Source organism: Epargyreus clarus, unplaced genomic scaffold, assembly GCF_041222505.1.
Source record: "Epargyreus clarus isolate Ecla_fem2 unplaced genomic scaffold, WU_Ecla_fem_2.2 ptg000008l, whole genome shotgun sequence".
NCBI classification, from domain to species: Eukaryota; Metazoa; Arthropoda; class Insecta; order Lepidoptera; family Hesperiidae; genus Epargyreus; species Epargyreus clarus.
In genome coordinates, this window is record NW_027332216.1 from 14,001,387 (window position 1) to 14,026,640 (window position 25,254).

Genomic DNA, 25,254 nt, shown 5'->3' on the forward strand with positions numbered 1-25,254 from the left:
TGTCAAAGTATGCAACTATTTACGTATTCGCGAGCTTGAAACTTTACCCGTTTGAAACTAACTTTACTCTATAGCACAAATAAGTTTCGCCTCGTGATCTTAATGAAAGACACTGTCACCAAGTTTTTAGTATCTTTCAATGGTCAAATAGAGCATGTAACATTTCCCGCGGGAGTATTTGATGAACGGTTGTATATCCATTACGAAGTTGTATGGGGTCCGGATTGGGACCCTATATCGGGGTTAAATTCAGGAACAAGTCAAATGGCATGTGCAGGAACTAACCCTGAAAGAGTAATTTTTAATTTTCCCATGGAAATGACTTTTGGCAGTACAAATTTATATGGATGTAAGTTTCGTAAAAATATGTATACAAATAATGCTTTTAAAGGGTTTCAAATTAAGGAAAAAATAAATACCTATCTGATTGTTGGGATTTTAATGTACTTATATAGCATGTAAATTTAATTTGTTTTATAAGTAAGTATGCCGATAATTAAGTTTATTATTCGTCTTAAAAGTTTTACCTACATTAATGTATCAAGTAAGTTCTTATTAAGCAATTAATTTGTATAAGTACCTACAGATTTTTATATTAGCGGTGCACACTTCTGCCTTCCTGTTTAACTTTAATTGTAAAAAAAAAAAACATTCGACTTCTTTAAGTAGAATTATCGCGCTTAATAAAATAATCAAGGAAACATAATTATAATTATCCACATGTTTAATAAATGCCGTCACCCGTGCTGGGCTTTGCCTCCGTGAACATCTGCATTTGGTTTCAATTATTTTTTTCATACCGGCATCATTCTCTGTAAAGTACAATTTTTTTCCTGAAACTGTATACAGGAAATCCCACATTGACTGTTTCTAACAATTTGTATGTTACAAAAACAATGCAAAAATCGGATGCCTAGAAATAGATTCGTAATACAGTAAATACACTAATTAACTAAAGGTTTCAATACCTTTTTTAAAATTAAATCAATACAAAAATAAAATGCACGATGTTTGCGTTATAGTTTATTTAATTACCTATAACTTGTAGGTACCACATCATGTATTTTATTTTAAAGTGTAATTAAACCTTTAGAAGATCTCGCTTTTTTAGAATCTATGGGTAAGTCATATCTAGGATTACCAATGTCTTTGTCAAATTCAGATTTACACGCACGGGTCTCTTTTAGATTGAAAGGGGTTTATAATAGTCTACCGCGCTGGCCAAGAGCGTAGGTCTAGTTGGTGTCTAGTAGACTTCACATATTTACAGAATATACTTTTAAGAACTCAGGCGTGTAGGTTAGGTCGCAAAGATTTCCTTCAGAGTTAAAACAAATTAGAGGTTACAACATTTCTAATGTGCCGTTGCGCACCGATATCTTTGGATAACAGAGCTATCACCGGCAAGGAATAACATTGTAACTTAGTTTTAGGCAGTTTTGAGTTACGATTACATTCTTACTAAGCATTCAAAAATTCTGATTTTTTCTATACTATCGACTTATCTGAATTGTTTATAGTTTGAAAGTTAGGTAGTGTAGTAACATCTAACTGGTGGTAAAATGCAGTTATTAAATTGTATATAGAGTTACTATAATTGCATATGTAATTTTTTACTGCAATTTTTTATTATTCAAAAATTGTGTCTCAGTCATACACATAAATGATTCATCTAATACCTATAATAATTTGATACAAAATAACATCGTAATCTGTCTGAATTACAATGTCGTTTTATAAAGCGCATGTAACTGCATTGAGGGATGTCATTGTAACTCGCAAAATCATTAAATAAGTCAACCAATATACCTATACATTTATTAAATCTTTTTCATAAAATGCTGTAGATCTTACTTTATTTACTTACATTTACGAGAAAAAATAGCATTAGGGTTTAACAGAAATCTGCAAGATTTTTTTAACACTTTGTCGCGCTCTCCCGTGAAATGCCTAAAACTTAATTACGATATTTTTCCTTGCGGGTGTCGCTATATTCAATCGATGAATCCAAAAACTTTAAGGCCCTATTCCTTACCCAGAAGTGTAGATTGACTAACTGACGGACAGACTTTACAGGGTTAGTAATACTGTCCCGTTTATACATGGTTTGGGTACGAAACCTTAAAAATGATGTTACTATTTTTGTCTTAAATATAACGTCCCTACGTAATTATTTTTTTAAATTGAGTAATTAAATTCAATAGGCATTGTTACAACAATTAAAAACTAATGAGATCATAGACATAGGTAGGTACCTACCTACATTATGTGTTAATTGGGAACCGGGCAAATTAAGGAAAACGATCTTGCTTTTCGGAAATACCGTCAATTTTATTGTTTTTGGGAAGAGGAAATCATTCTATAGTGTGTAGTGAAATAATAAAAGCGTCGTAATTTCAATCTGCCGGTCGTATTAAGGAAAAATTATAGGTAGATCTATCGGAAATACCCGTGGGCAGTTTCAGAATCGTACTTACATAGGCAAGAAACAAGACATACACGACGAATGGGTCATACATATTTGAGTGTTATGCTAAGTTAACATTATTAATAAAAGTAAACACAACCATATTTTATTTTAATTTTATTATGCAAACTGCTTAGTAATAAATAAATGATTCGTACATAAAAAATATTAAATGGTAGAAAAGAAAAAAAATAATATACCTAATTTTGTCCCCTTCTGTGGACTGTTCAGATTCGTAGTCGGTAGATTTAAGCATGTATATTTTATTTTACTATTCAGTTATCGTTATAAATACTCACAATATCAACGTAGACTATACTTAAGACAATTTTTATTCGATAATTTCAATAACATCCTTGTGACTTTCTTCCACAATTTCGAATAAACAAACCGTTACAGGTATTTGCAACTTTTCTGTGGTCCAAAAAAATAATACGTTTAAAATTCCTACCAAACCTACCGTAACAGATATATTTTTTACGTAGGCAACATTAGACAGCTGTCATTCTCCGGCGCTTGTTACGCAAGATGGACGTTAAATGTTGTATTCCAGTAGTGTAAATTAGTATATACTCGTCATTTTGTAAAAGATCAGCGATACTTTTCTGTTCCAAGTGTGTTTTGGTAAGTACACGTTTACTATATCTGTGATTATACGGACAGAACGCGTTTTAGGGAGAGTTTTTGAAATCTCGTTTGCCAGCTTTGTAACCGTGTAAACTAAAGAGTAATCTTGACTTTGGGTTGGTTTATCTTTTCTGTGGACATCTTTTCTGTTACCTTGAATGTCCACAGGAAAGTAATATGTCCACATAAAATACTATTATTAAGATTTTTAATTGTTTTTGGTTTTGACTAACCCAAAAAAGGTGCTTTGTGAATTCTAATTATTTATTGTTTAAGCACATGCATGTTACCGTAACCTAAAATTTTTTGGTCAATAGATTAAAATCTCATTTTGTCCGTAAACTAACTCGTAAAGGTGAAAGATGTCTTTTGAAGGAATTTAGCAGATTGTTTCGAAACAATCCATGGAAGCTAGTAGCTTGAATAACAAAATTATTTAGCTTGCTTGGTATGGCTTGTTGCAGTTATAATGCCTCGTTCAAGTAGATCTAAGGTACAACTCAGCGATGAAGATAAGAAAAAAAGAAGACGCGAACAGAAGAAAATGAGTATGCGAAGAGCTAGAGCTAAAATGGACGCTATTTCTATAGAAGAAAGACGCAAAAAGGATAGAGAAAGATATCAACGTAAGAAACAAGACGGTTTATTAAAGACAATTAAAGATTTTACACCCAGACATCAGAGACAAATACGAAAAATGTGGCGTGAAAAAGCAAAGTTAAGACGCGAAAAGGAAAAGATAAGAAAACGTACGATGGATATTTTAGATGAAAACACACCACCTACTTCCACTTGCGCATCTCCGGCGTCATTTTCTAGAATCATCGTAGGCAAAACCATACGACAACGGAACCAACGACAGCTTAAGGCTCAGAATGAGAGCTTATTTAAGAGATTAAAGTTATTAGAACGACGCCTGGCAAGTTACAGAATGAGGTTATCGAGGCTCAAGAAAAATAACATAATAGAAGACAAAAATAAGATTAGCCTTAAACAAAAGATATGTAATTTTTTTATTGATGACGAAAATAGTCGATTAACAGCCGGAATAAAAGAAACCATCACGCGGAAAAAAATAAAAAACAAATTCGTCTTTTAAATGATACTCTGCTTAATCTTCACAAAAAGTTTAACTGTACAACTGGGTCCAGTATTTCTTATGAAACGTTCCGTCGATATCGCCCTTTTTGGGTGATATTCCCAAAAGCAGTATCGAGAAACACTTGCTTATGCTCTGTGCATACTAACATAGATTTTATTGTAAGTGCATTGCATCAAGCTAAAATAACAACATATCGTACCGCAACCGAGCTAGCTAAGTCCATCTGCTGTACTCTTAATACGTCATTAACGAGACTGACACAATAATTTATCAAAGATGGGTAACGAAAACATTTGCAGTGGTTATTAAAGGCACAGAAAAACTTTGTAAAAAGACAATTAAAGAAAGTGTGAAGACAACTCGGCAAAGATTGGTGAACATTTTAAAATCAGACTTACCTAAATTTATGCAACATCTTGAAAATATTGTTAATCAACATAAAGATCTATAAAACAAAATCTTACACCAGCAGAAGGTTTACTACATATCGACTTCTCGGAAAATTATTGTTGTAAGTATGAATCAGAAATTCAATCAGCTCATTTTGGTGGGTCAAAATCGCAGCTTTCTTTACACACATGCGTCTACTACTCTATCGACTATGAGGCCTCACACAATTTTGTTAAAACTACTTCTATCTGTTCCGTCTCTACAAATTTAAGACATGATCCTGTACTTATATGCGCACATTTGACCCCTGTTGTAGAAAAAATTAAACAACTCTCTCCGCATTTAAAAACATTACACATTCTAAGCGATGGACCTACTACGCAATATCGAAACAAGACCATGTTCTACATGCTGGTAAATTACTTAAGTAAAATTGCTGATGTGGAGTCCATCGTATGGCATTTCAGTGAAGTGGGTCACGGAAAAGGCGCGCCTGATGGTGTAGGAGGTTGTGTGAAACGTATTTGTGATACAGCTGTTGCGCATGGGAGGGATGTGTCTAACATTGACAATTTTATTAGTTGCTTGAAAGATAATTGTAAAGGAATAGATATAATACAAATAGAAGAAGCCCAGATTCGTAAAATACAAAGGATAGCAGATGCAAGCACATGTCGTCCGTTCAAAGGGACATTTTAAATTCATCAGCTAGCATGGAGCTCAATGGATCCTAACGTTCTTCACGTTAGAAGACTAAGCTGTATTTCATGCGTAGCTAACATCAACTGTCCACATTTCGAGATTGGTCAAATTCGGATTGCGTATATATCAGATTCTTCAGATGTCTCATCAGAAGCTAATTCAAGTGCATCATTAGACATTCTGCCAAGCCCGTCTTCGTCGCATAGAACAGAATCGGCATCTACTGTTTCTGGACTAGGAACAGAACACACACCGTCACCCTATTTTTCAGAGGATGCAGCGTCTCAGCCACCTACTCCAAGAAAACGGATTATTTTAGACAGTTACTCTTCCGATGAGTCAATTACGCCACATAAGAAGCCGAAAGTGAAATCAATGTTTTTTGCTCTTAGCGATGAAAGTGACGATGAAAACATATTTTAATAAGTTCTAAAACAATATATTTGATTTTTTCTTATTATTTTAAAAGACTAGTATTTTTTGTTATTATAATAATGACATTGCGTTGTCATTACATTAATTGTTATTATACATATAACAATTCCTTTTATGAATAAATCTTTTGAGTTTCGTTATGAATGTGAAATACTATTTTTATAATATAAAAATACTTATTTTTTAAGAAGCTATATTTTTTGTTATTTTTATAAGTTTCTAATACTGCTGTATTTTCGAATATGTTAAACAATTTTGTTATGTTGTAATCAACGATATCGTTAAGCAATACAATAATTATGAATGATAACAGCCAAATATATTAAGATAGGTATTGATACTTTGTACTTCTCTGTAGAATTGTGTCTTTTCTGTGGTCCTCAAAAAAATTCAATGTCGAATATCTTGTCTATAAACAAAAAACGATCTGTTTTGAATCTTTTTCTATATTATGTTGATTTATAAAAAATAAATGAGACTGATTTTGAAGAAATCGAACACTTTTTTATTTCAAGAATTTTTTGGTCCCGTTTTGTGTATGACCCGAATAGATAACCTCTTACCTTTGGGACGTCGATTAAAAATGAATTCTCTAAGTAAAATGAAGAAATAAAGAAAAATAGTCTTTATTAGTTTCTGTCTGCCCAGATTCGCGATATCATCACATAATTTACAAAAATAAACTTTCTGACTGATTAATCGATAATGGTGCCAATAGTCAATCTATTGCAGCATCAATCTGTTCAAGTCAATCTATTGTATAGTAGCATTATTAAAAAACATTGCTGGGTACACGTTTATTCTCAGAGTACGATGGGGTAAAGCCATAGTCCACAGCGCGTGCCTAGAGTGAAGCGGTGGTAAGAATTCATATATCTACGAGTATGAGTTTTTTAAACTTTGAGGCGTGCACGTTACCTCATGACGGTTGTATTAAACCGTCATGAGGAAACGCAGAAATTCTTAACAATGTTAATTAATAAATATTAGTTCCTATTTCTAAGTTTTAGGAGTATCTATTTGTTCAGTATTTAGAACTGGTCGAAATACTGATGATAAATAAAAGGAGTAAATTCAAAATTTAAAAGGTTGACGTTTCTGTCATAACACACATTGGACAGACAGTCGGTATTCAGATTTCGTTACGGGACGTATCTAATTATATAGTATATTACGGGGGTCCTGGGGACCTATTTGGACGTCGCGAGTGTGTGTGCATCACGGTCGATCGGTCGCCGAAGGGAGCACCGCACAGTTCTACGGTATTTATACATATATTCACCTACACTATCGTCACTAGCGCACAAGGGTTCCAAATTATATATCGGATTAGAAACCAGCGACCTAAAACTCTACATTTTGGTCCTTCGAAAAATGTAGAGTTTTAGGTCGCTGGTTTCTAATCCGAGATATAATTTGGAACCCTTGTGCGCTAGTGACGGTAGTGTAGGTGAATATATGTATAAATACCGTAGAGTGGTGCGGTGCTCCCTTCGGCGACCGATCGACCGTGATGCACACACACTCGCGACTCTCAAATAGGTCCCCAGGACCCCCGTAATAAATATAAATTATATCATACGTCCCGTGACGAAATCTGAATACCGACTGTCTGTACAATGTGTGTTATGACAGAAACGTCAACCTTTTAAATTTTGAATTTCTCCTTTTATTTCTAATCAGTATTTCGACCAGTTCTAAATACTGAACATAGAAGGACCAAAATGTAAAGTTTTAGGTCGCTGGTTTCTAATCCGAAATATAATTTGGAACCCTTGTGCATTAGTGACAATAGTATAGGTGAATAAATGTATAAATACCGTAGAGTGTGCGGTGCTCCCTTCGGCGACCGATCGACCGTGATGCACACACACTCGCGACTTCCAAATAGGTCCCCAGGACCCCCGTAATTAATATAAATTATATTATACGTCCCGTGACGAAATCTGAATACCGACTGTCTGTACAATGTGTGTTATGACAGAAACGTCAACCTTTTAAATTTTGAATTTCTCCTTTTATTTCTAATCAGTATTTCGACCAGTTCTAAATACTGAACATACCCTCGGTATTCAGATTTCGTCACGGGACGTATAATATAATTTATATTTATTACGGGGGTCCTGGGGACCTATTTGGACGTCGCGAGTGTGTGTGCATCACGCTCGATCGGTCGCCGAAGGGAGCACCGCACAGTTCTACGGTATTTATACATATTTATTCACCTACATTATTGTTTCTAGCGCACAAGGGTTCCAAATTATATCTCGGATTAGAAACCAGCGACCTAAAACTCTACATTTTGGTCACTTCGAGTCGGGATTCGGGTTTCCGTGCTCGCAAGTATATTCTTGTGTGTTGGTGAACAGTAGTGTAGACATCGGCACACGTCCACGTCGTTTGTAAATACTTTGCCGGATTATAAGTATTTACAGCGGCTGGACAACATCAAAAAACGGGTGTACTCTACAATTATTACGTAGGGATACACGTATTTATTTCGGTTACTATTTTATTTATGTACATCGGGTACTACAAGAAACGTCAACGGTTTTAGGCCTTTTTTCGGACTATTATTAGTGTTTCGGTCGGGCTTGTATTGAGCATTCTCCTGTTTCGGGTTGTGTCGGTTGAAGGTGGTAAACTCTACGTGGTTCGACTCCGGCAGCACCACCGCCACATCTATTTCTGCCATTACAGCAGTGTTTGGAGCTGCTGTATTTTGGTTTGAAAAAGGTGTGGTAAGGGAGATATACTTAATCGAGGCGTTCCAACTTAGTCCTCAAGAGTAACAGCGCACGTGTGGTCATTTACACCAGGTGGAGGTGGACTGCATGGTCGTTGTCTACTCTATTATTTCGGTCGGTTTTATTTCGGTTTGGATTTTTATTATTGCGGATTATAATTTACATTCGGTAATATTTTGTGCTTTCATATTTGTCAAGTCGGTTGACATATAATTTTGTGACAGCGTTCTATCGGTTTAAATTTAATTTTATTTTTTCTTATTTCATTTTTTTGAAATGGCTCCTAAATCTAAACAAAGGTTGAATAAATTAAAATACGATTTAGCAATTCATAATTTGGATTCTATTTACGATCTTTCTCAGCGGGAACCTAAATCTGAAATAGATAAAAATAATTTTAAAATACGGTATCATGATTTGGATCGTAATTATGAAGAATTTACGTCGATGTTTTTGGAGCTGCAATCGGAATTGGACGAAGGCTCTGATGTGGATTATTCGGACGATTTTAAAAAATATAATGGAATATATTATGATATCAAGAGGAAGTTTTTAGAAATATCATCTTCGGAGACTGAACATGGTTCGGAGTTCAGGTCAATGGATGATGGTGACAAGCGGAAGCGGGTGGTTTTACCACGGATACAGATTCCTACATTTTCGGGAAAAATAGAAGAATTTGTTTCATTTATGGATTTATTTAATTCTTTGATATGTGAAGATAATGCTTTATCTGATTCGGAGAAAATGTATTACTTATTAGGTTCATTGGCTGGAGAACCAAAGGTTTTATTGCAACACTTATCTATTTCGGGAGATAATTTTTCGGTTGCTATGGATCTATTGAACAATAGATATAATAATAAAAGATTGTTAGCAGATAAACTATTTTATAATTTGTTTTATATTTCACATGTCACCAAACATTTAAGTTCTATTAAATTATTTTTAAATACATTATTAGAAAATACGAAAGCGCTAGAAAAGATGAATTTTCCGGTTGATCAGTGGACTCATTTATTATTTTACATTAATTTTCAAAAATTAGATAATAGTCTAAAAAAAGGTTTTGAAGAACGGTTTACAGGAAAGGACTTTCCGGAATTTAAGGATTTAATAATCGAGCCAAAATGTAAAGTTTTAGGTCGCTGGTTTCTAATCCGAAATATAATTTGGAACCCTTGTGCATTAGTGACAATAGTATAGGTGAATAAATGTATAAATACCGTAGAGTGTGCGGTGCTCCCTTCGGCGACCGATCGACCGTGATGCACACACACTCGCGACTTCCAAATAGGTCCCCAGGACCCCCGTAATTAATATAAATTATATTATACGTCCCGTGACGAAATCTGAATACCGACTGTCTGTACTACCACACCTTTTTCAAACCAAAATACAGCAGCTCCAAACACTGCTGTAATGGCAGAAATAGATGTGGTAAGGGAGATATACTTAATCGAGGCGTTCCAACTTAGTCCTCAAGAGTAACAGCGCACGTGTGGTCATTTACACCAGGTGGAGGTGGACTGCATGGTCGTTGTTTACTCTATTATTTCGGTCGGTTTTATTTCGGTTTGGATTTTTATTATTGCGGATTATAATTTACATTCGGTAATATTTTGTGCTTTCATATTTGTCAAGTCGGTTGACATATAATTTTGTGACAGCGTTCTATCGGTTTAAATTTAATTTTATTTTTTCTTATTTCAATTTTTTTGAAATGGCTCCTAAATCTAAACAAAGGTTGAATAAATTAAAATACGATTTAGCAATCCATAATTTGGATTCTATTTACGATCTTTCTCAGCGGGAACCTAAATCTGAAATAGATAAAAATAATTTTAAAATACGGTATCATGATTTGGATCGTAATTATGAAGAATTTACGTCGATGTTTTTGGAGCTGCAATCGGAATTGGACGAAGGCTCTGATGTGGATTATTCGGACGATTTTAAAAAATATAATGGAATATATTATGATATCAAAAGGAAGTTTTTAGAAATATCATCTTCGGAGACTGAACATGGTTCGGAGTTCAGGTCAATGGATGATGGTGACAAGCGGAAGCGGGTGGTTTTACCACGGATACAGATTCCTACATTTTCGGGAAAAATAGAAGAATTTGTTTCATTTATGGATTTATTTAATTCTTTGATATGTGAAGATAATGCTTTATCTGATTCGGAGAAAATGTATTACTTATTAGGTTCATTGGCTGGAGAACCAAAGGTTTTATTGCAACACTTATCTATTTCGGGAGATAATTTTTCGGTTGCTATGGATCTATTAAACAATAGATATAATAATAAAAGATTGTTAGCAGATAAACTATTTTATAATTTGTTTTATATTTCACATGTCACCAAACATTTAAGTTCTATTAAATTATTTTTAAATACATTATTAGAAAATACGAAAGCGCTAGAAAAGATGAATTTTCCGGTTGATCAGTGGACTCATTTATTGTTTTATATTAATTTTCAAAAATTAGATAATAGTCTAAAAAAAGGTTTTGAAGAACGGTTTACAGGAAAGGACTTTCCGGAATTTAAGGATTTAATAAGGTTTTTGGAAAATGAACTTAGGATTTTAGAGTCAAGTGGTGATTCACATCGGGCATATGGCACTACTAAAACTCATGCGGCATTTCAGGAAAATAGGCAGGTAGGCTGCAAATGTTGTAAAAAGGGAATACACCATCTTTCCAAATGTAATAAATTTTTATCTTTAAGGGTGGGTCTTAGGAAAGACTTTATTAAAGAAAATAAACTGTGTTTTAGATGTTTTAACTCTCATAAGATAGCGGACTGTCAATCTTCATGGGTTTGCTTTAAGTGTAAGTCACCTAAGCATCATCATCTTATTCACATGGATTTACCTCACTACCAGACAGCATCGGGCAGTGCAAGGTCGGCGGCGACACCTACTGTGACCGGCAACAGTAGGGCACATACCTCTAATGTTGTCACGGATAGGGTGGAGGATAATCCATGTACTTCATCTGTTAGCGGGCCTAACAGGGCAAATATTACGGTTTCGAATCAAGGTGGTGCTTCGTTGACTTCTAACATGATTGAATCTAATATGTTTAATGGTACGGTTCTTCTGTCTACGGCCATGGTACATATTAAGGATGCACATGGGCAATATCAAGAAGCGCGTGCGTTATTGGACAACGGTAGTCAAGGTACTTTTATTTCGGAGGGTTGTGCCAATAGATTAGGTTTAAGGCGGATAAGGACGAATGCTTCTACAGTCACGGGACTGAGTGGCATAACAGTGGATGGTGGTAGAAATGGAGTTAGTTTAACGATTCGGCCGCGGTTTTCATGTCGACCGTTATTGGTAACTACCGCTACTATTTTAAATAAAATAACTAATCAGTTGCCTAGTTATAATTTACCTCAACATATTTGTAGTCATTACAAAGGTTTGCCTCTTGCGGATGAATATTTTTACCTTAGTCGGGAGGTTGATATTTTAATCGGTGCGGATTTATTAGGAGAGGTTATGCTCGGGGATATTATTAAAATAAACAATGATTTGCCTTGTGCTATGGAAACTATCTTCGGTTATGTATTGTCGGGGCCTTTTTCATACGCGGTAAATAATGATGAAGGTGCCCAGAATATTAATGTTTGCCAAACATTCACAAACGTTAAATCGGATAATTTTGTATATAAAGTTAGGGACACTAACGATAATCCTAGCGTCATTGCGGATCCAAGACATTTGGATCATAAAATTTATAATAAAAATTATCATCACCGGGATGATACACGGCGATATGCGGTAGGTTCGCCATATTTACCAGATACGTTTACGGTAAATAGTTCCTTTTCATCTGTGAGAAAACGGTTCTCTATCATGGAAAGACAACGTACGCTAAATAAATTTCGGAAAAAGATATTAATTTGATTTAGCGGTTTTACGGTTTTATTTTAGTTATATTTTTTATGGCTTTAGTTCTATTATTATTTTTTATTGGGAAAGGTCTATTGTTTTCATTGTAGAATATTTTGTTTTTTGGTCAAATGGATTGACACATTTAATGGTTTCGTTACCTACGGATAGGGTGAATGCCACCGGGCTATTTCAAACGGATTTTGCTTTTCTTTATTTTAAAGATTTTCTTTTATTATTGGGGTTTCGCGGTTAAGGAATCCTAAAGCCTTATGGTGTATATCTTTTTGAGTTTTTCTTTGTTCTTGTGCAAAGGTTGTACAATGAACATTAAGTGTCAACGATTTGACGAAGGAAGCCTTTCTTGTAGCATTAACTACATTTACTTCTCGGCGGAGTCTTTCACATGTCATTCGGTTCGACTGTGGGACAAATTATACAGCTGAAAGAAAACAATAGATTGAAGAGATGTTAATTGGCGCAAGCTCTTTATCAAAGATTTCGGAGAAGACTGAGTAGTATATATCTTCACTTGCTTCAAACTAGAAGTAAAAGGACTTAACCAGGAGGATCACCTAAAATCGGAGATTTAGTTTTATTAAAAGAAGAAAACTTGCCTTCTTTAAAATGGAAATTAGGTCGGATCTTGGATTTACTGCCTGAGAAAGATTGTATTATACGGATAAACTGAAAACAACATCGGGTTATATTTATTCGGCCTATGGTTAAGTTTTGTAGGCTGCCTTCGGAATAGGGTTGTCACAAACTTGTTTGTGTTAATTTTGTTTATTATATGTTCGGTGTAAGCTTTTATTTTTTGGATTTTGGTTGATAAAGGCTTGGCCTTTCTCGGGCGGGGGTATGTTCAGTATTTAGAACTGGTCGAAATACTGATGATAAATAAAAGGAGTAAATTCAAAATTTAAAAGGTTGACGTTTCTGTCATAACACACATTGGACAGACAGTCGGTATTCAGATTTCGTTACGGGACGTATCTAATTATATAGTATATTACGGGGGTCCTGGGGACCTATTTGGACGTCGCGAGTGTGTGTGCATCACGGTCGATCGGTCGCCGAAGGGAGCACCGCACAGTTCTACGGTATTTATACATATATTCACCTACACTATCGTCACTAGCGCACAAGGGTTCCAAATTATATATCGGATTAGAAACCAGCGACCTAAAACTCTACACTATTAATTAATATCCACAAAAATGTGGTGTCGTTCTAAAGTGGTGTGATCAATTCCAGGGCCACAAGTCGTCATAACAGTGCGAGCGCAGAACTTCTTCAGCGGCGATTCCTTACGAGGATACGCTGTAGTCCTCCTGCCACCGACGACGGGAACGCACCAGCTCACTGCGCCGCTGTTCCGGCCACGACCGGCCACGGGGCTCGGGGACTGGCTGGCCTGGATCACCGGCCGGTACCCAGAGTTAGCTGATCCTAAGATGCTCGCTCATGGGAAAGAGAATTATTGTACGTATTTAAATGATCATTAATCAGTGCTCTACAAGTCTACACTAACTTCAGTTAGTCCTTGTTGTGTATGTTATACTTATGGGTAGGGTAATTAGAACGGCAAGACCAGCAGATCTCAGGTAGGACTGGAGGCGAAATATGCTTAATTACTGGTTAGATAATGACCGCTCTACATTATAATAGACTAAGTAAGTAAGTGTCCTACAACTTGTCACTTGCACTACCCGAATGGATATACTATGCGGTCAACTTCAAATAGGACGAAAGTTCCACCTGAAATCGATTATAGATAACATAATATAGCCGCGATTCACTTTATCATTATAAGGCAGAAACAGAGGCGACAGTGGCACCGCCGCAGTCGAGCCACGACAAGTTCTTCCGCCTTTCGTAGTCGTGTATTGTAATTCATAAGTATTGTAAAGTATAATTAATAATCACATTTTTAGGTGTTTCATTTCGGCCCTTAGGAGTAGCAACGCAATTTGTAATCAATTTCATGTAAGATTGCTCTTTAGCCACAGTATTCAGCTGCCATATTTGCTGTCAGTTACAGATGTCCATGGGTGATAGTAACGTCAGGTTGGCTCAAACCATTCTGTAACTTAAACATGTGACGAGGTAACCCAGCAATCTATTTATCACAGAGCTCTCAAGAGGTTGGGTTGAGACCTTGACCCCCTTCGTAATTCCCTGTAAACGCTATCTTATCTATAATTAATGTATTCGGATTTTACACGCAATAGTAATTTATCTCGCTTGTTTAATAAATTAACTGTTACGATCTTCTGCTAATTGCAAAACAATACAATAATCTGAGAACAATACAAAAATAAAAAAAGTTAATTTAATGTGACAAATATTATGTAAATAACTTTTTAGTAATAGTAAACGAGCATGCAAAATCATTACTAATGATGAAAAGTGTCTTTGTTATTATTAAGTTTTGTGATTGGGATGATCTAAATGACCTTGTAATAGGGTAATCAGCGTTGTGTCCATGTCACTGAAATCGGGAATCGATTTTTGCAGTATTTTTCTGTGGAACTAACTACTTATGTACTAAAGGAACATTTATAATATTAAATTATAATGATACAGAAGATGGTTGAACGTTAAAAATATATATTCTGTTAATTTTAACAGAATATATATTTTTGTTGTGGTAAATATTATTTGCAGTGTTGAGGACGGAGTCGTACGGGAGTGTGACGTCACGTTTCACCATGATCTCGAAGGAGCTTCGGAAACTTGGCTACGACAACCAACCCGTTTTTAGAATCTGTAACAAGTAGCGATTAAGGAATAAATATTTATAAATAATATAAGTTATTTTTCTTTTATATACGGTATCCTTCAAATCCGAATATAGAAGAGCTTAACACTGCTGTTATTATTACTTCGGCAGTAGTGACTTCAGACTCGAACCACAAAGGGTTTCCCCACATCAAATTTAAATCTGGCATTGGCATTTGACATTGGATCAGAAAAAAACGCTTAAAAAGATAAGTAATCAAAGAGACTCTCAGTAGTTAATTATTATATACCGACATTGACAATGACACTCCTACTGATTAGGTAGGCGCTGCTACCGCCTAGGGGTTCCGGTTTCGATTTCCGGTGGATGTACAACATATACATAATCAATTACGAGAAACAAAGCAGTGATAGACTATAATGGTGATTTGAAATTCGGTCTCATCATCGGATCGACGGACGAGGATCGAATCCCATGCGTACACTTCAGTTTTTTAAATATTATGCCCGTATTGGAAATTAGATCTTGCTGTAACAGTGAAGAAAACATCGCGTTAAAACTATACCTACGTTTGAGTACTATCTATAATAAAGTTCTCAAACTTGGTGACCAACACCATGCCCCAGCGATGGGCCGACATAGATTTGTTAAGATGACCTAAATTCGTGTGTCGATTAACTCAGAATTGCAACCGCTTACATCAAAGGTCAATGCAACTACGCACATCACTACTCTAGAAAGATTAGCTCGTAATGGCCGGGATTGCGCCCGCATGCCCCATTCCTACCGAGACACACCTCCCTGATAACACGTCAATTTAATGTACTAGTACTATGACGAATCGATAAGCGTTTCACTTGATCACACAGTCGACCATTATTTTATTAAAATTATCAAACTCTTTTGGACCCGGTGAAAGTTTGCGTTAACTTTAACTATTACAATAACTCTTACGATAGTAATGGAATGTAATAGTTCTCCGTTGCACCTGTGGTTGCACAAAGTTATTTGTGACTATCTTCTTTTGTGTATCTGACAGCGGCGTTGTCGTAATGGAATTTGACAAAAACAGTAACATTAACCGACCAAAATCAACCAGTTAACGTTCAGTGCTAGTTATGACGTAATTAAAACCTTAACTAAAATGGTGCAACTAATTTTGTAACGATAAATTTGACGGTTGGTTAGACTATTGTAAACGTTAAAGTTATATGGTGCATTGTATAATGCATATATGCTTCCAAAAACTGTAGAATTGCCCGGTGCAGCGATCAACATTCAGGTTTCCCATGGAGAAGTTTCGTAGTTCAATTATTGGCAGACAAAAATATAACTTAAGATTTCTTTCCTGTTTACGTAGCATTTACATTATCAGATATATTGTTGTCCCCGGGGAATACATGGAACGCCGCATTCGTGTCTCCTATCCAACTTTTCAAATCAGAACACAGTAACTTGAAATATAAGGCAGAAATAGGTGTGGCGGTGGTGGAACCGTGGTCGAATCACAGAATTCTATTATATTCTATTCTACACCGTTAAACCCAAAATAACTTTATGATTAAGTTGTATTGTATGTTATATAAATAATATAAATAATGCTTTATATCTTTTCAAAAATTTTAAACATTTGCTGCTACAATATAACCAAACAGTAACTTATCGCAATATATTTCTACATTACGAGAATTTAAAATATAATTCATCGCACGTCTGACCGTTGCAGAATAAATTATATCTTGTTTGTTGCACGGCGCTTAAACGTTGGCTCACATATTTGTATTAGACATTTAAAAGCAACACACCCACACACACATCCACACACACACACACACACACAACACCCACCCACGCACACACACACACACTCATACTTTGTAACTAAATTGTTGGCGATAGAAAATATTTATGTAAAACTTTTTTCTATCTTAAATGTTTGTAACCCTACAATATGATTATGGCTTCAACATTTCATATTAATAACGGTTAGAGATATGGAAGAGCGGAGCCTCCTGCTACAGGCATTTTTAAATGCTTACTAGGATGGCACCAATCACTGCATAAATATAAAATATACAAAGAAATGTTTAGTATTAACCATGTTTTGTTATACCTAATTTAAAGTATTTTATTTATTTTATTTATTTTTATTTAACACAATAAATATCACTGAGAAATTATAGTGGTCATTAAGCTTTGAGTCTATAGAGCACTTCATCAGCATGGTTGGCTTACAGTGGAGTGGGAGATTACCAGATTTGCTCCAATTATGGTAAACTTGTTCCTGAGCATGTTTTTTGACGTATCTTACACGAAAATAATTTAGAGCTATCCAGTAACTTAAGCGAAAATAACGATAATTCCAATGAAAATAAAACAAAACATTTTTTGTAAAAAGTTTTGGAATCACGCAGATAAAATCAATTAATCAATTTGAAACAGTCAGACATTTGTGCGTACATGTAACTACGTGCGTATGTTATTTACAAGACTAAACAGATTTTAAAATGGAATAAAGTATAATAATATATGTATTTAATTTTATCTTCACACTTGAGTATAATTTTGTATTATTTAAGTATACCCAGTTATCAAGAATAATATACATATGTATATGATCGGTAGGTTAAGGTATAGATATTGTATGCATATGTACACAAATTGGCTAGAGTCAAATAGCGACAAAAAGGAAAAAATATTTATTGAAAAAATGAGCGCGTATCATATTTTATAATTTATAACTCCACGGTTGTGCTAATTACCTAGTAATTACTTCATTACTGTTAACTCCATGTGGGTACCTATCGATTGTTAAATCCGTGTCAATGTTACTCCGATCTATCGACGTAATCTCATTGCTGCCCCACTGCTGGGCACGGGTTTTCAGAGTTAGATAAGCTTAGACGTTACATACCATGAGAACTTTTTTTCTATAACCCATGGACAGAATTTCAAATTCAATATTTACTTATAGGTATTAGATAGAGAAAATAGAACCTGGATACCTCCTAATACCTGAATAGTGGGACGGTAGTGTGACCTTAGGTACAACGCAGATTATCGTTAACTTTACAAGCAGATTTTAAATTCATATGTAAATACCGTTTATTGGATGTAAATGGTAATAACCGCCATTCGACATCTGTTATCTGCGTTACTTAATGCATTCCAAGAAAGTGGCCCGGAAAAACCAATTTCAAATTAATAATTTGTGACACTGTAATTGAAAAAGACCCTAATATTTAACTGGTAGGAAACATGCATTTCAAAGCGGGAAATTCAGATCATAATTCAAATTATAATAAATATTTAATATACCTAGTGACGGCATTGTGACGATGTTCGTAATCCAATAATTAATTAATGAAATTCCAATATCATAATCAGGTCCATAACACGCTGTTCTTTTTCCTGTTAATTAGAATAAGCTTATTTCTATGAGTATTTACTTAATATTAATGTAAGTAGGTACCATTAAAATTAAAACATAATTATGTAATTTTTTTATATACTATGTTTCCTTTTTTTAATATTGTAGCTGTTATTGAGCTTGCAGTATATCTGGTGGTCATCTGCAATCAACCCCCGATAAGCTTAGACTCCTACTTGAGGTTGGCAACATGCGTTCTTACGCTTGAGAGCTTCAATAAGAATATAGCGCTTAACACTGTTGTTATTATTGCTAGGTACCGACAGTATTTCAACGTAAAAGAAAAACAATGTTTGAAAGAACCATACAAAAAATCCTTATTAGCTAATTATCATAAACAATTAAAAACACTCAGTATTTTTCTAAGGTTGTATTTAAAAATAATCAAAGAATATGAAATGGGTAGAGGTGATAACAAAACAGAGTCTTAGTTCAAGGTGTTCAGAGCTTTTTTTGATTACTATAATATACTGAAGTTAAATAGAACTTATGTACACGCCATATTATGAATACTGATATTAACTAGGCACTAATATTGCCTATTGGTAGTACCGTAGATTTAAGCGAAAAAAAAATAAGTCTATGCGTATTATATCACACCTCGGCTGTGAATTTCGGGCTCTCTTTCTAAGAGTTCAACGTCCGATACCCAGATTTTCTGATATCAAAACCTAATTATAAACTAATAACTAATAATAAACTAATCATAACTTATTTTAACAATAAAGGAAAATGAGGGAAGTTACACGCCTGAGGAGGGGCTTTTCACAATAAGTAAGTTCAAAAATGTACTTCACGAATTAAATGTAATTCATTCATATCATTACGCATTTCGTTAGCAGTGTAAAAGCACTAATGCTTTAAATAATCTATTACGAATTTAGGAGTCGATTCAGTTACTTCTTCCATGGATTAAACAGGTAAAACAAAAAACAGACAGGTAGTTTTTATAAGCAGAAACTTTAATTAAGTAATATGAATAATATTATTTTTAAAACATTTGATACGACCGGTATGATAATTCGTGATCCCTACTCAATCAATAATGCGAGTCAATTAATTAGAATCTCGTTTGCAATGAAGTTAATTATTATTGAACAAAAAATAAATAAAATTTGTTTATTGATTTATATTATTTAAATATTTCGGTAAACTTCTCGGTTAGTAAGAACAGTGTTGTGTTCCGGTTGGAAGGGTGTGGAAAGGGAGACATAGTTTTTCCGAGGCGTTCCATCTTGGTCCTTAAGGGTAGCACGCACCTGTAGCTGATATCAGGTATGATTTTAATCTTATCTGGGATTGATTGCAAATGTCCATAGGATACTTACAAGTATTATCAGATGTTTCCCTATTAAAGAAAAAGCTCAGTAACTTAATTGAGCTGTAAGGTTTACAACCTTATATATATTTTTTCCTAATACTTACTATAATTGATTTTTAACCCTTACATTCTGATATGAAAGATGTGGTCAGGCACATACATTTATACGAGACGATATGGGGTTACATTGCGTCAGTACCTGTAAGGTGAATGAGTGTGTCAGTGGTGCCGTCAGTTAAACCACAAAAGGTTCTTCCACCTTATGTTTCCTACAAGATTTTCCGTCGCCGTTTGTGGGAATGACAATACATTTTTGGCAAGTACCTACGTGATTTCGAAAGAGTTATCCCGGATTTCATTATTAAACATATATAATCACATGCATAGGTGCATACCACTAGACTACTGCGTTTGACGGTTATCATTTCCAGTTATCATATCGCTCGCTTAACAATCACCGTTCCGATCAATGATACCTATTAAAAGTTAAAATCGTTATTGTATCACCGCGTGTGGTTGTATTAAGCTAATGTTTCGGCTTATCATTATCAGTGTGGTATAAAAACGCTGCGCAGGCGCAAATAACTTGTCATAAGTTCTACAATCAGTCGAGGTCTGACCGTGGTGTGTCGCGCGTGTCGGCTTCGAGACAATGTCGCGATAAAAACATCGATAAATTATTTTATTGTAAAAGCTCGTGCTCGTAAAAAGTGTCCGTGCTATTGGTGATATTAAATTTTCAAGGTACGTTTCAATTTGTTATTTTTTATTAACAATATAATTATTGAATCTGTTTGAAAAGTGTAATCGAATAAACCGAATTTATTATTATTTTAATATTAAAGTTTTTAGGTAATTTTTTTCGTAATAAATGATAGAAACGCATTGAAACAATCCTTAGTAAACTTAAAGAAATGCTTAATTTTGGTAAATTTCGTCCCAACTATTAAAATATACATATTTACTCGGCATTATGGTCGTAGTAAGACAGTGAATTTAATTGATATATGTAAACAATTATAATATCAAATGGAATTATCTTGAGGATAAGGTAAAACCTACTTTATATATTCACTCAAGTCGTTAAATTTAAATATCTATTAATAGAAAATAAACATGTGTATCTTATAATCAGTCGTAGTTATTTTTAAACTCACGTGAGGGATGAACCTTCTTTAGCTAAAGCGCTGAACATTAGCTCCATACCATACCATAGTTATGGGGTTTACAGGCGCGCCAGACTTTCCCTGCCTGTCGTAAGAGGCGACTAAAAGGGGGCTGCCGGGGTTGCGGACGGCAAGAGTGGGAGCTCGAACCGCCCGGACAGCAACCCCGGGATGGACGGCGGTATGTGTGGTCGCATACCGTCGTGAACACCAGATGGTGTGGTGAGTTTCAAGCTCACCTGGGCGGAGCCCGACGGGGCAACGCGCCAAGTGGACTCCGGTTGCGTTCCGTTGAAGATCTCGGAGTCCTCTACGCAGCGCCGAGGACGGCCACCGGGGGGGTTTTAGTGCGGTAAGAATCCCACATAACCCCGTGCCGCTCCCACGGCATAGGGTACCTTTTGAAGGGTTCCCCCTCGTCAACAAAAAAAAAAAAATAAATAAAAAAAAAAAAAATAATAAAGCCGCGCCAGACTTTGATAGGCCGCAATATGTAACAATCAAAATACACTTATGCAATTTTCCGTTGATCAACATATTTATGAACGAATAACTGTCCCAGCATTGGGCAACTTTTAAAAAGTGAAAGCTTTAATACAATGTTGGGCAAATGCAGGTTATTAGACTTCAAACATGTGAGAACATTACGTAGAATTCTCATGTAGGTTTCCTTACGATGTTTTCCTTCACAGTTCCTTCACAGTCATGTACCTAAGTAATAGAATATTTTTAATATATATTTATCTAAGTTATTTCGAAAATCAAAGGTGCATCCCTGGAGCTTATCTGGGGTTCTGAGGGTTCATCCTTGTGGATTACAGATGTCCTTTGGTAGCGGTGACATTTCATATTCGTTTGCTGTTTTAATTTCATAATAGAGTTCCTAGACAGTGGGGAAGTATTTTTTTTTATAACATAGGAGTAGCAGACGAGCATGCAGTCCACCTCATGGTAAATGGCTACTGCCGCCCATGGACATCTGTAATCAACCCCAAATAGGATTAGATATTCCTACCTGAGGTTGGCCACAACTGGAACGCTTTGGAAAAGTCTGTCTCCCTTACCCACACCACACCCTTCAAAACGGAACACAGCAGCGCCTAACACTGTTATTAGGTAGAAATAGGCGTGGCGGTGGTGCCGCCGTGGAGTCCAACCAAATTTATCGAGAAATTTATCGACGAGTATCATTTTATTTATATACATAGGTATTATTATCATTCACTTTATTCAGTATGTATGTTACTTGACAACATTTACAAAACTCAATAATTTACGTGGTTAAATAAAACAGACAAAAGAGGCTTTTGACGTTGTTTTCATTTATTTTTTTCTAATGTCTAAGTCATTAAAGGTATCCATCCAAATAATATTAATTGATGTTCTACTATTAATTAAGGATTAATAACATATTATGTATAACATAATTAGGTACATATTTATATTATCATTAATATTCGACCTGAAAAACAGATTTTAGTCTACTTAAGATTCTCTTGAGTCTTCGCAAATCTTTTAAGAGTTATAGGTGCCTATGTGTACATTATATAAGTACTTAAAATAGGGAGAATAACTGATCGATAAAATACAAGTTCATTTCTTTTTATTTTATCGTAAACGCGTGTTTTGTACTTTCATTTTGACATCATAATACCTCGGTAGACCAGATTGCGAAGAATGATGGAATTCCTCTTAAATGTGTAAAATAAAAATTAAGTTCTACTTATCTTCAAATATATATTTTTTAATTTTAAATTAATTTGGTGTTACTTTAAAATTTAAAATTATTTTTTAAAATGCTTTATTGGTAAAAAGTCCCTTTATTGGTAGTCGTTGATCCATAAATTAAATATTCGTAATAATTACGTTTAAACATATTGTATAAAAAGTCATGCTAAGTAAATTACATTTCTATAACATAGAGCAGCGACACTTGTACAAATATTACTGTGTACAATATACATATTTCTGGTGTTGTAGTTTATAGATATACCTATCTGGTACCTACTGTTCGTGGAATCCAATCAAGTAACATATTATTACAAAATTTCTTCGGAAACTACTACATTCATACGCAAAAGTCTAAAAGTAGACTAAATTGCTTCAAAGTTATTTTTAGCTAGGCGCCAATAACCTAGATCAGAATGATGTGACCAATATTTCCTTATCTGAAACAGGATATTATATAGGTACTTAATGTTCATCTTACAGATGTTCCGACTTTATTAAATGATGGTCATAATAATTTTTAAGTTCAACCAATACTACTACTAATTTTTAAGTCTATTGTTACAAAAAGTTTCAGTTATTTTCATATAACTAGTTAATGTTTCTCAATTCCCTTAAAAAAATTAAATTATCTTCGAGATGCTTTGTTTTTGTTTAAAAAACGTTTACAGAGAGTTAATGGAAAGAACTTTCCGTTTAAATAAGAAATCATGGTCACCAATATATTGGGCAAGTCTGGGTAAAGCGGGTGACTAATCTTTAGATGTAAGTATCTAAGTAAGATAAGTTTCCTTGTAAATGTTATCTTAACAAATGTTACCTATTAACTGGAGCTTGTGTGTTTGTTCGTCTATAAAATAGTAGTACCTAATAGATACCTGATCTACTGACATTCATTTTTTGTTTCATTTTACGTCACAACTTTTATTATAAATAATAATATAATTAATCATTTGATCACGATAAGGAAGTAATTGTTGTGTTATATAGATATTTTATTACCGAAAAAACTTAACATATTTTGAATATAATAGCTAATACAGATCCTATACTGATACCTCAACATGGTGTTAGTTAGCATAACGAAACGGAATAATTTGAATGTGAAAAGAAATGCTTTGTAACACCTAAATAAACTTGGGAAGTAAATATTATATTTTATTATTTAACTTAGAATATAAAATTTAATTGAAAATATTAGAGCCATTTCTGAGAAAACAATAATTTTGGTATTGTTATCTCCAAACAAGAGTTAAATATTATTTGAAAAATATTGAGTTATTTATTTAATAAAAGTAGCATACAGTAATGTAATAAGAAGTAATACAAGAAGCTAATTTATTCAAAATTGTCAAGGAAACCTCCGCTGAAGATGGTAGAACCCTTTGTGGTTCAACTCTGGAGGCATCCCCGCCGCACCATTACTGCCTAATAACAGCAATGTTCACAGTGTTACGGTTTGAAGGGTGCAGTATTGGAGACCAACTTATCCGAATTCCGAGGCGTTCTATATTAACCCCCAGTGGTAGCAACGCATCTGTAGCCAGCCTCAGGTTTCTTACCTTATCGGGGGTTGATTATGGATGTCCACGAATGGCAGTTATAATAAACAAAATACAAGAAACAAATTATACTTGTGCTACGTAAACAAAATTGACCTTCTAGCTCCCTTGAAATTCTTTACACGCTAATATAAATGTATTAATTAAATACTTAGAATATTATTTCGTTTACGTATTTAATAAATAGAATGATGGTTTTATTTGTGAATGTCCTCACATTTGAGAAATGGTTTACTAATTTAATTAACAATTTTATCAACAAAAAATATTTAACTTGCTACTGCCACAAAACATAATTGCAAGAATGTTTATATAACGATAATCTTTAAAAACAAGTTATACCTACTTCAGATTGAAACACGTGTTTATTTTTAACTTCCGACTTAACCAACCTTGCTCAATTTAATACCATATTAATACTTATCTTTATTTTTATGCTTATGTATGATTGACATATCAGATTGACCCAAATTGTAATTTCGAAAGTTACAGTAATAGAAGCTGCGTATGTTTACGTTTACGTTTATTATGATTATTATATCACAGCCAATGATATAATTATAACTTTAAAAGTCGACTGGTTTACTCAACTATCGATATGCGAGGGTCAAATCTTGCAACTGAATTTTAAACTAGTTGGCATATTGCATAGATGCATATTTTTTGTGATGATTTTCATTACTCTTCACTGCATTTCGATTCATGTATTTAATGAATTTAGATTAATAGCTACCTGTCAGTTCTAATTACACGGTATTATTTAATATTTTCATTTTCCTATTGTTATTATTGGCCCCCTCATACTCACTTCGGTACACCTATAGCGCAAAAGATCTAGGGTTCAAACTGCAAAATATTGTAGGAAGTTAATTATTAGCTTGTATGTATTTTTTATAATAACGTTTTATATTAACTACTATCGTT

At 34.4% G+C, this 25,254-nt stretch overlaps 2 protein-coding genes, 1 long non-coding RNA gene and 1 pseudogene across 3 annotated transcripts in view; 3 read left to right on the forward strand and 1 right to left on the reverse strand.

Moving 5' to 3' along the window:
• On the forward strand, positions 1-15,187 carry B9d1 (B9 domain-containing protein 1). Its single transcript, XM_073076170.1, has 3 exons — positions 1-349; positions 13,635-13,862; positions 15,048-15,187. Exons 1-3 carry the CDS (start codon positions 103-105, stop codon positions 15,158-15,160), a joined length of 588 nt encoding a protein of 195 aa, XP_072932271.1. The 5' UTR covers positions 1-102; the 3' UTR covers positions 15,161-15,187.
• LOC140744093 (uncharacterized) lies at positions 2,985-5,285 on the forward strand (annotated as a pseudogene).
• Positions 15,004-22,238, reverse strand: LOC140744541 (uncharacterized). The gene is made up of 3 exons (XR_012102556.1): positions 22,105-22,238; positions 20,002-20,073; positions 15,004-15,147 (listed from the first exon to the last, which is right to left on the reverse strand). It is a non-coding gene; the product is annotated as an uncharacterized LOC140744541 (long non-coding RNA).
• Positions 20,459-25,254, forward strand: part of LOC140744540 (uncharacterized) — a 20,955-nt gene continuing 16,159 nt past the window's right edge. The window contains exon 1 of the mRNA XM_083058994.1: positions 20,459-20,618. The gene's annotated coding sequence lies outside the window, so the exon portion shown is untranslated. The remainder of the gene's footprint in view (positions 20,619-25,254) is intronic.

Coding starts and splice junctions, on each gene's coding strand:
- B9d1 (XM_073076170.1), top strand. CDS start 103: ATGAAAGACACTGTCACCAAGTTTTTAGTATCTTTCAATGGTCAAATA. Junction 350..13,634: donor CAGTACAAATTTATATGGAT/GTAAGTTTCGTA, acceptor GATCAATTCCAG/GGCCACAAGTCGTCATAACA. Junction 13,863..15,047: donor TCATGGGAAAGAGAATTATT/GTACGTATTTAA, acceptor TATTATTTGCAG/TGTTGAGGACGGAGTCGTAC.